We start from the raw sequence: 13,731 nt of genomic DNA, 5'->3' as shown, positions 1-13,731 counted from the left end.
AAGACTTTCAAAGTGTCGCCTAAATGAATATAAATATCATAATAATAAAATAATTTATTGTACTGCAGTTTGTTGCCATTCCATGGGCATGCACAATTTTAAATCGAGACATGTTTGGTATCTATTTACTCGATGAAACATAATCTTTTATAATTTACCAAAAAATGTGTATTATATTGTGTTTGTGTTCACCAAAATTCATTAAAGTGTATTTTCTTTTTAAATTATGTTTGACAAACCGCTGCTCAAATATTGGGTGACAGAAAAAATGCAAGCACATCACAGATCTTCAGATAAGTCTGAATGTTTTTTTATTGAAAGATCATATTGCTAAAAAAAGGGGGTGCAATGTTTTGGAGCTGCTCAGGACCCCTTTGTCAGGCATGACGAAGGGGCCCTGTGTGGCTCAGAAACATTGCACTTTTTTTGTATTGTGATCTTTCTTCAATACAAAAACATTTCTCACGTATTTCAAGTTACATGGTATGCTGGTGGATATTTACACAGTATCATGCATGCTCCAGTATCCAGCTGGCGGTCGCTGCAGCACCAGGAACCTTTGAGAGCTAATTCCAGGAATGTGTGCGATGGGAATATGGACAGTTAAAAAATATGCAACACCCATCATTTTTTCAACAGCATCTCTGCTTAAAAATATATAATGTTTGTGGGTTCTAAGTAATTTTCTAGCAAAAAAATGCATGAATGTCAGAATTGGCCTGAGGGACAAGTGGTTAAATACTTATCAATATCATCAATATAGACTCATTGAAATTATCAAAGCAAAAGTCTCTGTCAGCATCCGTACAGTGAAATGTCCCTACTATCATGTGAACAATTCTCCTTCTTATTCAGTGTTCAACCATACGTGATTCTTATTCCATCTTCTACTTGATATCCGGACTACGTTAGCCAAAAAGCATAGAGTAGAAACCGCACATCTCGATCCACAGTACTCTCAGTCTGGATCAGCTTGAAATAAAAGGAAGCCACACATACGCCGGCTGGGTATACGACTGCATTGAATGGAGAATTTTTCACATGATAGTAGGGACATTTCACTGTACGGATGCTGAAAGAGACGTTTGCTTTGGTTTTGGACTTTCTGGGGGGAAAATGATATCTTGGCGTCTAGGGATATACACATATTGCGTTAGATAAAAGGTTAACAGTTGTTAAGAAATTTCATTAAAATTATCCATGCATGTTAACATTTCTCTCATTCAGCACATGGCTGAACAAGAGAAATTGATTATATCTCTCCATTCACACTAAATAACATGAATGGAGAAATCTTCACTACCTACTATTGTATTCAGACAGCTGCAGCCCCAGCATCTGATAGGAAGCTGTCACAAATACATTTCAATACAATTTTTGTTTTTTTTTCAGGTTAGATACTCTTTAAATGTACATTGTCTGGACTAAAACAAACCAATTTCCAAATAAACATTACTTTAAAATGTAAACCTATTGTAAATACTTGGAACACAATTTATTTAGCAACTATGCCTCAAATAAAATATTGACATATACTGTATGTTATACATATAAAAAATAAATCAGTGTAAAAATGTGTATAATTTCTGACTATTTTAATAGTAAAATAAGACATGCATGCTCTAATCAAAACATACAATCTTGAAAACTTGTATATGTTTTGTCAAGGACACAATGCTTTCTTGGAATTTAAATGAATGTTTACTCTAGTGGAAAAGACTATTCTGTTCTGAATTGCAAAACAACCAACAGATTGAAGGCTAAATAACATGGGTACTGCAATTTATGTGTAAATTACATATTACAACATAATGTAATATGACTGAGGTAGAGGCTTTATGTTTGTATAAAATGTATGGCTATCTTTCTATACTTCATATTTCAAGTAGACATAACCAAACCACTTTGCTGATGTTTCACACAATTTTCAGCGCAATCAGGTTTGCAATGCGAGAACGCGCAGCTATTTACTCATTTTCCAAGAGGTTTTATGTCGATAATTCTCCATATCTTCCTTTTGTGAACTAAACATGTCAATAAAAGGAGTCTAGATAAAATATTATAAGAGGAAAGTGAACTTTAGAGTAAATTGCAAATTCCATTGTTGTTTATGGATTACTTGACTAAACTGAGAAGTCAACAAAAAAAATGTTTTATTTTAGGACATTACTGAGTGCAGGTACACTGTAACAACATATAATAGATTTGGGTGGATCTAGTGGAAACATCCCTTGGGCCAATCCCTGAGTGCCCCTCATTCCACCTTTTAACTTTTTTTTTTATTTTTACTCGGTTTATATAAAGCAGCAGCACCCCTATCTCATAATTGCAACTTGAGTTCTAATATTAGTTTTTGCTGTGATATGTGTTTTTTTAAACTAATGGTAATAGGCCGGAATACAGCATTTGAAGTAGTAGAAAGCACGGAGCTAACTGATATCAAAAGCTTTACATATCTAAATAAAATAAATCTAAAGCCCTTAACTATGTGTAAAGTTCAGGGATGTCCAGTTCAAGTGTAGTGCTCATCAGCGAGTACAGTCCACAACAGTTATTGTCATTTAAGGGTTTCCCTCACAGGGGGTTTTGCTATTAACACAAAATTAAATATCCAGCTTCCTGGTTCACTTTAGTAAAAATAATAGATATTCAGCATCCCGGCTCACACATACAGCATTGCCACTCGGGCCTTCCACTTCAGGCCTTCATCTGTCTCCTACAGTTCATTTTCTTACAAACACTGTCCGCATAGCTAGCAGCTGCTTGCCCTCAGGTTTGGGTCTCTGTCTATTCCAGTGCAGATGTGCACCCCTCTGCACTGGAATAGACATGGGTTTTTCTAAACAATGAGGAAACTGAAAAGCCAGTATCCCACCCAGATGCCTAAGAAATCTTCAGGCTCCTTGTCCCAAAATGGATTTTTCTAAACAATGAGGAAATTGAAGAGCCAGTATTCTCTGAATTAAGCAAACCCCTGGAGCCCTTCAACCCTGGTGAGGAATCCCACTGCCACATTTGTAACAGTTCCTAAAAAGTGGCAAAACATATTTTATATCAAAACATGTGATCTTCTTATAGTACAGTACCATGCAGTATTTTCTACAAAGGTTATTGATGTCAGCACAGAGTGCACAAAAAAACCTTACGAACCACAACCATACAATCCAGAGACACAATTGTTATGATGAAAATTTAAGATAAATGTCAGACATCGAGCTCAGTGGCTGTAGAGTGTGTAAGCACGTTTATTGGGCAGCAATGTAAGGGGGATGGACAGGGAAGTTTAAAAAATATAAAAAAAGTTATAGTGGATTAGGTCTGAGACAGGAGGCAGAAATACAGCAGAGACATGTAAGCCTTTTTAGTAGGCCACATTTGAAGAGATAGAGATGAGGCATTTTGTATCCATAGATAACGTTACTTATTTCAGAGGCAAAATGCAGAAGTATTACAGAGACACACTGCACTTCACATTAACCTTGATATTAGACTGCCTTTGAAGATAGAGAGACAAGGTACCTGTTTACCTAGAAATAAAAATTGCATTAAATTATTTCAGAGACACAAGGCAGAAACAGAGATATGCACATCATGTAAGCCTTTGTAGTAGGCCTCATTTGAAGACAGCGAGATGAGGAAATTTTACACAAAAATAAAAATTACAGTGGATTATGTCAGAGACACAATGCAGAGAGATTACAGAATTTGCACATCATTTAAGCAGTGCCAGAATAAGGTTGTCTAGTGCCCAGGGAAAGGATGCAAAATGGTGCCGCCCTCCCCCAAACAAAATGCATTAGCATTATGTGTCAGCAAAAATTCCCACCTTCTCCCCTAAAAATTTTTAGCACTAATGTTCACTCTTAGCACTTAAGCATAAATCTCCTTTGCGAGTCAACATTCTACCCCAAACAAAAATTCCCCCTCTTCCAATTCAAATCCCCCCTCATAGCTCAAATTCTCTCCTTCCCCAAATTATCTACCCCTCAAACCTCCCATCTGAGCATAAATCCTCTAACCCCTCCAAATTTCCCGTCCTACCACAAGTCCCTCCAATCATCCCTACTAGCACAAATTCTCTTCCCAAACCCCTCAACAGAAATCCACCCTCCTAGTACAAATCTCCCCCTCAAAGTCACCCCTTCTAGCACAACCCCCCAAATCCCCACCCAGCCAATGGCAGCCGTCCCTCCTGCCCACCCCTTCTCCCAGCCCTACATGTAAGCCATTGTAGTAGGCCGCATTTGATGAGGGAGAGATAAGCCACTTTTTTTGTCCAGAAATAAAAATTGCATTGGATTATGTCAGTAACAGAAAGCAGAAATATTAGAGAAACATGCTGCACATCATGTAAGCCTTTGTAGTAGGTCATATTTGAAGAGGGAGAGACAAGGTGTTTTTCTATTAAAACATAATTAGTGTGGATTATGTCAGAGACACAAAGGAGATATATTGTACAGTCAGCACTGAATCAGTAGGAGTAGAATGTGTTTTGAAAGGGACACACAGTATGCAGGTTTTTACCCTACAAATCCACATCTAAATGTATATATGATGCAGAGGAAAGTAAGAAATATTGCCTACACTATTAGCATTTCAGCTGTTGTAGTAAGCTACATTTAAAGCTTCATACAAACCATGCAGGTGATCAGACCAGATATATACAATAAAGAGTAGTTTTCACACGATATAAAAGGAGGAATATTGTGCACACTGCATTGGTATTATTTCTATTGTTTCTGATGAGCCTTATTGCCAGAACCACATCTCAATTTACTGTTGGAGCAAACTGGGTTTTTTTTAAGGTAACAATAGAACTAATGGGCTTCACACAGCATAAGTAATGCTTCCATAATCTATTTTAGACCTCATTGGCTAATACACATCCACATTTATATTGTAGTTTATATTTCTTTTTTTTTTTTTCCAAAAAAGTTTTATTGAAGTAAGAAAGACAAAACAGATCATAGACAGATACGGATCGCAGTCCGTGCACATCTTCATATATGTTCTCCCGTATCGCAGACGGGAATAGGACGTTAGAATAGATTTTAGAGCAACATGCATCCAATTCCCACAATAAAGCATATGCAAAAAGTATAACCATAGTAATAATATTTACCATCTGTAATGTTCGATAAATATGGTATACATTAGTCTCTATGTAGAGAGAGCTCAAGCAGCAAGACTATGAGGCGCAAGACAAACGTATTATCTCAAGGCACATATGTCTGCTATATCCGTATCCAAAAATCGTGGGTTAGTTTTCTAAAGTATTATCACACTTGTACATCTAGAAGTGTTCTGATCCTTGTAAATAATATTGGTATTTAGAATATGAGAAAAAGGGTTGCTAAAACGAGAAAGAAAAGAAAAGAAAGAGACTCGAGTGGAAATGGAAAAGGAGTATGGGAAGTAATATCAGAGTGAGGAGGAGTGGGACAAGGAAGACATATAAATAGGGGGAGAGAAAAAAAAAAAGGGGGGGGGGGAGTTGGGGATTAGAATTAAATAAGTATAACTAAACCAATCACATCACATAGTATCGGCCTGGTTATAACAGATGCTGTCTTAAATTAAGGTTATAATCTCTTTAAAGTCCAGTAAAGGAATTATTCCTGGGGTGAAAGTTCTAGAGGTTCTCCAGTTTACCAAATCTTCTCGCTCATTCCTTCATTAAGCCATGATAAGTCTCAGTAGATAGGAAGTGAGTCCAACATGCCCATGTCTTCCTGAATCGCTCGGGGTGTTCTTTCGCCACTGAGATCAGCTCCTCCATTTCCGCGATCTTATTGATCCTAAGAATCCACTCTCGCACGGTGGGAATATGGTCTGATCGCCAATGAACAGGAATACACTGTTTTGCCGCATTTATCATGTGTAATGCAAGCGACTTACGATAGGTCTTCACAGGAAGAGAGGAATGATGGAGTAGACATTGTGCTGGGGTAAAGTCTAGGGCGTATGTAGTGACTTGTGCGATTATGTCCAAAACATTTATCCAGAAGGGCTGCAGTTGCGGGCACTCCCACCATATATGCAAAAGAGTGCCTGTTGCCTGGCAACCTCTCCACCATAAGTTAGGAACATTAGGATCAAATTTATGAAGCACAGATGGAACTCTGTACCACCTGGAAAATACTTTGTAGTTGCCTTCTTGTGTAGAAACACACATGGAACCTTTATGTATGTGGTCACAAATCCGGTCCCAGTCCTCTGGAGAGAGTGGGATTTGTAGATCACGTTGCCAGGCTATACAAGCCCTCTGCAAATGAGAGGTATTGGAACTTTCCAAAAAAGAATATATCTTAGATATTACATGCCGCTGAGGGGAGTCTGTAAAGCAGAGCTTCTCAAATGCAGTAAGCGATCTTGACAAATCCTGTAAATGTGGGGAGTTACGCAAAAAGTGGTGTATTTGTCTATACATCCAAGGCGTTAGAGTGATGGAGGGCCACGCCCGAGTAATGTCTTCTCTAGATAAGAGCTTAGAATCTTTGAAGAGTTGACGTACTGTCAGGTTATCCTCACGGTTATACCCAGCGAGAAATGTTGGAGACATCCCTGGAACAAAGTCTGGATTCATTTTGATCGGAGTGAAAGGGCTCGGAGAGGAAGAAAGTTCTTTTTTCTGGAATAATTGTGAGCTACAGCGTAATGTGGGACCTATAAGTGGGTGATTCCGAAACTCAGAAGGGACGTGGGAAGTTTTCAGCCATGGGGAGGTAGAAAGAGGCGTCTGAGAAAAATCAGCCTCCAAACCAACCCAGACCTTAGGAATGTGATTCGTGGTCCAGTCTACTACCTGGCTAGGTGGCAAGCCCTGTAATAACGGTTAATATCTGGTAATCCAATACCTCCATTCTGCTTGGGCATAGTGAGTTGGGCATAGCTAATTCTTGGACGTTTATTATACCACAGAAAGGATGAGCAGAGCGTTTTATACGATTGAAAGAACGAATTTGGCAATTGAATTGGTATTGTCTGTAGTAAATATAATATTCTGGGGAGCACGTTCATCTTAAGAATTGCTGCTCTACCAAACCACGAGAACCAAGGTTTGTTCCATGTCTGGAGGTCTTTGGAGATGTTACGTAAGAGGGGAAGAAAATTTGTTGTATACAGTTCTGTAAGATGGGATGGTAGTTGGATACCTAAGTAAGTGATAGCTTCACGTTGCCAGGTAAAGGGAAAATTTAGTGTCGCCTGTCTAATCACATCTGGAGTCAATGATATATTCAGCGCTTGGGATTTAGAAAAGTTGATTTTAAAATTAGCCAAATACTGAAATAATTTGAAATCTTGTAACAAATTAGGTATCGTGATATGTGGGTCAGTCAAGAAAAGTAACACGTCATCAGCAAAGGCTGCCACTTTATGCATTTTGCCATTGATCAAAATCCCCTTAATGTTATCATTATCTTTTATGCAGTTCAAGAAAGGTTCCAGAGTAAGAATGAATAAGAGGGGTGATAGTGGGCATCCCTGTCTAGTCCCATTGCTGATTGAAAAGGAATCCGAAAGGCAGCCATTCACTCGCACTCGTGCTGTGGGGGCATTATATAAAGACAGAATAAATGACAAAAAGTGCAAAGGTAGTCCAATGCCAATCAGAACTGCCTCTAGGTAATCCCATGCTAGTCTGTCAAACGCCTTTTCGGCGTCTAACGAGAGAAAGAATCCAGATTGTTGATTTTGGGTTAACCAATGATGTATATTTATGGCCCTTATAGTGTTATCTCTGGCCTCTCTCCCTGGAACAAAGCCCACCTGGTCCGGTGATATGATGGAATCTATTACCTGTTGTAAACGGGTAGCCAGAATTTTGGCAAAAATCTTTAGATCAACATTCAATAGAGAGATCGGACGATAATTCGCTGGTGATGTATGGTCCTTATTCTCTTTGGGTATAACCGTGATGTGAGCCTCGGAAAGATAGCGCATAGACTGCCCTGGCGTGTCTAGTGAGTTGAAGGCCTGTAGAAATGGAAGCCCCAAAACGTCAAGAAAAGACTTGTAGTAAGAATTGGTAAAACCGTCAGGTCCTGGACTTTTACCCGGTTTCAATTGCGTAATAGCTTGTTGTAGTTCATGCGACGTCAGAGCTCCCTCTAAATCCTTCACTTGTGATCTAGATATCGATTTAGGAAGATATTGTTTAAGGAATTGCTGTATAATGGTCTTACGTGGCCTAGTATCACCTGTTGGTTTGGATGGTAGGGGTAAGTTATAAAGGTTAAAATAATACTCCTCAAATTCCTTCGCAATATCCGACGACGATTTCAGTGAGTTACCAAATTTAGAATGGAGCAGATATACGTGCCGAGCAGCTTTTTTAGATTTAAAGCCCGGGCAAGAAATTTTCCACTCTTATTGCCATGTTCATAGAAAAGTTTTTGTTGTAGAGTAAAATTGCGTTTCGTTTTCTTTTCCACTAACTCGCGGAGTTGTTTACGTGCGTGCTCTAGCTCAGTAGCGCATCTTAAGGCCATTGATCGTTTATGAGAGCACTCAAGTGTACGAACTTTATGCAATAAAGAGTTGAACGATGCTAGAGCCTGACGTTTTCGTGCTGCTGAGATAGACATTAGAAGACCACGTATCACACATTTGTGTGCTTCCCACCGTATGAGAGGGGACGTTTCCATGGATGTGTTTTCCTGAAAATAGTTTTTCAGGGCATCACGGATCTGGGGGACAACCGATGCATCCGTAAGGAGAAATGGGTCCAGTCTCCATATTTTGGAAATACCTGGTGTATCCGGAAATTGCAAGGTTATCATAATGGGATGATGATCCGAAAGGATCTTTGGTTCGATCGAGGCAGACTTCAGGGTATATAGATCGTTTTGCGAGAGGAAGAAATAGTCTATTCTAGAATAGCGGTTGTGAGGAGCAGAATAAAATGTATAGTCTTTGCCCGATGGGTGAAGAGTACGCCAGGTATCATGTAGGAGAAGATCTTTCAGTTCAATTTTTATTTGTTTAAGTGCTTTGAATGGAATGGATGAGACCCCTGAGGAGGTATCTTCCAATGGATTCAGCGCTACATTAAAATCGCCACCAAAAATCAAGATACCCGATTGAAACGTAGCAAGTAACTTGGCGATTTTACGAAAAAAACATACCTGTGCTGTATTGGGACTGTAAATGTTGACTAAGGTAAGTGGTTTATTAAAGAGGGTGCCTTTGAGAAAAAGGAACCTCCCCTCAGGATCCTCGAGCGATTCAGTAAGTTCAAACGGGAGCGTTTTAGAGAGTAAAATGGATACCCCTTTGGCCTTCACCTCCGCATTAGCTGAATGATATGCCGTGGGATAGTGAATATTTGAGAATCTAGGGACTTGGTCTGCCCGAAAATGAGTTTCTTGGATAAAGAGCACATCTGCATGAAGGCTTTTCATATAAGTGAGAAGTTGCGAACGTTTTTCAGGTATATTTAGGCCCCTTGCATTAAGAGAGGCCACGGAGAGTGTACGAGTCGACCGATTAGATATGTGGTTAGTAGTCATCATGTCATTTACCCAAAAGGGTTGCTTAAGGGCTATAAGTATACCAGATGAGTATCACAGCAGCAAAGAGAGAGAGAGAAAGAAGAAAAAAAAAAAAAAAAAAAAAGGGGGGGGAAGGGGGGGGGGAGGGGGGTATAGAGGGGGGTGGGTTAAGGGAGGGCAGGGAAGGTGATGAGGAGGGGAAAGAGACTAGTATAAAGATTAGAAAAAGGCTAGTAGAAAGTTTCAGAATGTTGGAGTAGAGGAGAAGTTATTACGGAAAAGAGTCAAGGAATGTGGCAAAGAAGAAGAGAAGTGTCAGGTGTATGTCATATAAACCCATATTCATGTATTGAGCTATCTTCTTTCAACTTCCTGTAAAGACTAGAATCCAGAGGCAGAATAGTCCAGCTATTCTTTCTCATAATACAGCTCCCAATACTTAGTTGTTAGCAATATGATAGCTGGGAGTCTGAAATTACAGTCGGAGAAGTGTCAAACCCAGAGACGGCCGAATTGGCAATGTTAAGTACAATCTGAAAGAGGCCAAACTCTCCTGAATAAAAAGGTGTAGAGGGGAAATAATCCAACATGAGGCGTCCTTGACACATATACGTAGGTGGGAAGTAGCTAATTTGTATCGAGAGATGAGAGGTGTGTAACAGGGGGAGTATGCAGACTAGAAGCAATAGAAGTAACAGCATATTAAGCAAAATATTATAGGTAAGCACCTAGACCACATCAAGGCTCATAAACAAAGATGTGTAATGTTAGGTATGGGAGAGAGTGCGTATCTAAGGATAAGACCTGTACGTTATGGATATACATCAGAAAACTTTGGCCAGCTCCAGAAAATGTAAAGTTCAGTTGCGGGAACCATAAATTTAAGTATTGATAAGTTATGTCATCAGTCAACCATAAAGTAATCTCTAAACTGTCTTAACCTGAAAGGTACATTAAACCGTGCCTATTAAGTAAGTGAGTCACTTGAAAGTGGTCATCATAGGCCATATGCATTTCAACTACTGATATTTACTTTACATGAAACAGTGCATAACAGTAGCAATAATATCACTTATGATTGTTCTAGGAAGTAGGTCACCGACCAAACCTTGTCAGCCACCCTTTCCCAGATACAATGTAGATCTTAGTTCCAACCGAGGAAACTTGTTTAGTGCCTCACTCCCCACCACCCACTAAACATAGATAGGTTATTAGAGGGGAAGAGTCCACGATCCGTGACCCAACACAAGCTCCAAGTCAAAGCAGGTAACTGTGTAGGGCCAAGTTGGACCCGTCTACATAGTGAACTATAAACGAGAATATCAAATAGAGCGATCCCAAATTTCAAATCTAAAACACCATCATAATCATAGCTAGATAGAGGGTATGTAACCTGTCAGAAACCACATTGGCAATTAAGGTATTCCAAATGCTATGTAGGGAGAGAACAATTTAGGAAGAGCGAAGGAATAGTGCGAGTATCAAACGAATACTTTGTCTACCTTGATCCAACTATAAGAGAAGGGTCAGAGGAAGGTTTGTATAATGGTACAAAAAAAATGGCATTGAGTCCTATGAATCAACCCCATTATATCATCTCTCAAGGTACAGCAGGAGCGAGAGACACAACATAGTACGAGATTGATCTGCGTAAGCCAATATCCCCTGCCACCTTAAGGATAGGTAAAATAAATGTAAAGGCTAGTCCGGAAATCTCAATGCTCCCACAGAATCTGTTTCCAAGATCATGACAAGGAACATTGCGAAACCATGATCCTAAGAAACACAAAACCTAGGATCCAAGAGACTCCCCATCCAAGTGCACCATTTACCCCTACATTGGGATTCGGAGAGGAAGGCAACAATCCAAAAGAGGGCCTAGCCCATGTCCCCGGAACTCAAGCCTAACTTCACTCCTGTAACCGGCAGGGTTCGTAAGGTAATGTGGTAGACCCTTACCAACCAAGCAGATAATCTTTAACACCCATAGGTGCACAATCAAGGCCACCAGTAAACTTATCCCCACCTCGTTCTTCTTTATCACACACTAGGATACCTTAGCTGATATATGCCAACAAAACCAATATTTACCACAGATAGACAGTATACATATAAAATTTGACAATGTGATGCGATACATATACCCTTAAGTCCAGGCTTCAGAAGTATGAATGATGTCAAATAAAGCGTATAATGGAACCTTGGCTAAAATCAACAGAAAAGAGAAAGAAAGAGAAAACAACAAAAAAAAACAATTCTTTCTTTCTCCTTTTTCTTTCCCCTAAACGCATACGATCCACCAGTAGAGCAGCTTCAGGGTACGGGGGAGTTTTTACTCAGAAGCATTGAGAAGTGATAACAAGGAGAAGTCATTCATGACGTGCCTTGCGGTGCGCAGGTGAAGATGGTAGACTGTCGCCGGTAATGAGCCTTCTACGTACCGGAGAAGTTGAGGTTTGGTGAGATGATTTGCGTCGTCTGTCTCCGGTAGAGAGGCCATTAGACTGTGCCTCCATGGGGCCTTCATCTAGTTGCACTTGTCGAATAGAGTCATTGGACCAATTAGGTATGACCGGTAGTGGGATATTCATGGTTTCACAGAATGGTGCAAGATCTTCCGGAAATCTCATGAGAGCAGATCTCCCTAAATGTGTTGCAGAGAGGCCAAACGGGAACTTCCAACGGTAGGCAATACCTTTAGAGCGAAGTATATCTAGAAGAGGGCGCAGGTCTTTCCTGCGTTGCAGGGTGAGATGGGAGAGATCTTGAAACAATTTGATTTCAACGTCTTGGTATAGCAAGCGTTGTTTGTCTCGAGCTCTGCGTAAAATATCCTCTTTAAGGCGGAAGTCGACGAGACAGCAAACTATATCTCTCGGTGGGTCAGAATCTCTGCCTTTAGGACGCAAAGCCCTGTGTAGGCGCTCGAACTCAATTGGAGATTCATGCGGCCTTTCTAAAAGATCATTAAAGATAGATAAAATAGCTTGGGTTAATTGGCTAGGCTCTATTGCTTCAGGCACACCGCGCACTCTTAAGTTATGTCGTCTACCCCTATTGTCCAGATCTTCAATGTGACGATCGAGCTCTCTTAAGTGCGAGGTGTGCGAGTCAACCTGCCTGCGCATATCATGAAAAGCAAGACCTTGCATATGAACTGTGTCTTCTACTGCGTCCAGTCTGTGAGCCACTGCCTGCATGTCGATATGTAACTCAGCTATCGCCGCAGAAAGGGTCCCTTTAATATCTGATGCAATCGCTTTCAAATCCCCCATGTTGAGAGGGGGAGGATCAGAGCGTCCAGTTGCAGTAGCTGTTGACAAGCTCATTGGCTGTGAGGGAATTTCTTTTGCAGGCGAATGTAGTGGGGAGGCAAGGGTGGAAGAATCTGTTTGATCTGGAGTGAGAGAACGGAATAATTCCGGGATGCCTCGATTAGCAGGACCACCTGTACGGCGTGGGGATCTGGAGCGAGGAGTGTTAGCTTTCCTGTCTGCTTTCCCCATTTTAGCAGCGATTCCTTGTCATGTAAGCGTAGCCCCACCTACGTGTGTCAAGGCTCAGGGTATTAAGTTGCCATTTTCTTTGGGGTCATGCTGGAACCCCCAAAACAGGAAAATGAAGATGTGGGTAGGTAGATGCAAACACGCCCTAATTCACACTGAAAGCCTCTACGGGCTGGGGAGGATAGGCAAATCAGGGGAGACACTGAATATTGCTGTGTGGATATAGTGATTATCACTGTCGTCTCTCTATATGAATCTACAGGGGAAGAATCTTCAGTAGGCCTAACCTCAGCACAGCTCCCTGCTGTGTGGGCTATAGCAAGGCCTCTACCATGTGCCGGTGGTCCCTGGGTTTGTGTGGGGGCTGCCCCGATGGGCCCTGGAATACTGACAGAAGACTTTGGGAGGAGGTATAGGTGCCTGGGTAGTGCGCTGACCGTGATTAGGATCAACTCCAATCTGTGCTCTGGTGGTGAAGGATCTGTGCTCACTGGGCCGCACTAGGCCTCACCACCCCTGTGTCACTTATGGGGGGGAGGGAGGATGATGATGATGCCCCTCCGGCGCGGATCGCCAGACCCAGAGGGGAGACAAGTAAGCTGCTCCCTGCACGCGCGGAAGGGGGGGTGACCAGCCGTCCCCCTTCCCGCTCCCGACTCACCACCACCAGCTGATCCGTAGGAGGATGCCGCGGCTGCACCTGGCCGCAGCAGGCCGCACTGGGTCGTCAC

General features: G+C 41.2%; 1 protein-coding gene across 1 annotated transcript; it reads right to left on the bottom strand.

Annotated features, from left to right (window-relative positions):
- Positions 1 to 11,863: 11,863 nt before the first annotated feature.
- On the bottom strand, positions 11,864 to 13,000 carry LOC149460518 (uncharacterized). The gene has a single exon (XM_089679610.1). It carries the CDS (start codon positions 12,998 to 13,000, stop codon positions 11,864 to 11,866), a length of 1,137 nt encoding a protein of 378 aa, XP_089535736.1.
- Positions 13,001 to 13,731: the final 731 nt, after the last annotated feature.

This window comes from Staurois parvus, unplaced genomic scaffold (assembly GCF_062004578.1).
Source record: "Staurois parvus isolate SC_StPar_1 unplaced genomic scaffold, SC_StPar_1.0 ptg000227l, whole genome shotgun sequence".
Classification (NCBI taxonomy): Eukaryota; Metazoa; Chordata; class Amphibia; order Anura; family Ranidae; genus Staurois; species Staurois parvus.
Note: the sequence above shows the minus strand (reverse complement) of the source record. Positions and strands in the feature narration are given on the sequence as shown.

Excerpts from the sequence above, each read along its gene's own strand:
- LOC149460518 (XM_089679610.1), bottom strand. The coding sequence starts at position 13,000 with ATGGGGAAAGCAGACAGGAAAGCTAACACTCCTCGCTCCAGATCCCCA.